Source organism: Trypanosoma grayi (genome assembly GCF_000691245.1).
Source record: "Trypanosoma grayi strain ANR4 Tgr_2534_V1, whole genome shotgun sequence".
Lineage (NCBI taxonomy): Eukaryota > Euglenozoa > Kinetoplastea > Trypanosomatida > Trypanosomatidae > Trypanosoma > Trypanosoma grayi.
This window is the reverse complement of record NW_008828152.1, coordinates 1-552: the sequence shown is the minus strand read 5'-3', so window position 1 is coordinate 552 and position 552 is coordinate 1. Positions and strand designations below refer to the sequence as shown.

At 56.9% G+C, this 552-nt stretch overlaps 1 protein-coding gene across 1 annotated transcript; it reads left to right on the top strand.

Moving 5' to 3' along the window:
* DQ04_25341000 (putative ecotin) lies at nucleotides 1-552 on the top strand (the record flags this gene model as incomplete). Its single annotated transcript, XM_009318275.1, has 1 exon — nucleotides 1-552. A coding segment is annotated over one exon (552 nt), but the record flags the coding sequence as incomplete, so codon positions are not given.

Genomic DNA, 552 nt, shown 5'->3' with positions numbered 1-552 from the left:
GGCCGCGTGACGTCGGGTCTGCCGCAACATCCGCTGACGTCGGGCCTCATGGACGACTTCCCGGAGGTCACCGGCATGGGATCCTTTGCCGACACGCTGGATTACATTCAGCGCCACTACAGCAACCGCGCTGCGGAAGCCCCTGTTGCAGCCGGAGAGAAAAAGAATCCGGACTGGGTGGCCAGCGCCCATGGGGACTCCGACTCCACAACAGAGTCTGACGATGACGAGGACGAAGAAGACAGGAATAATCTGCACAATCGCGCCACACTCGACATTTATCTGCCTGTCCCACTTGACTCCCTCTTCCGCATGATGGATCAGGAGAAGATGATATCCAGACGCTCAAGATTAAGAAATAAGAAGTTCCCCATTGTGATCTCCCTCAACGGTGGCGCGTGGATCATTGGCAGCCACTTCTGGAGCTTTCTTGTGGCACGGCTTCTTGCCGCACGTGGGTATGTTGTGTTCTGCCCCGACTACCGCAACTTCCCGCAGACAGACATGGAGGGTATGGTGCTCGACGTGTCGGATGCAATTCGGTGGGTACTT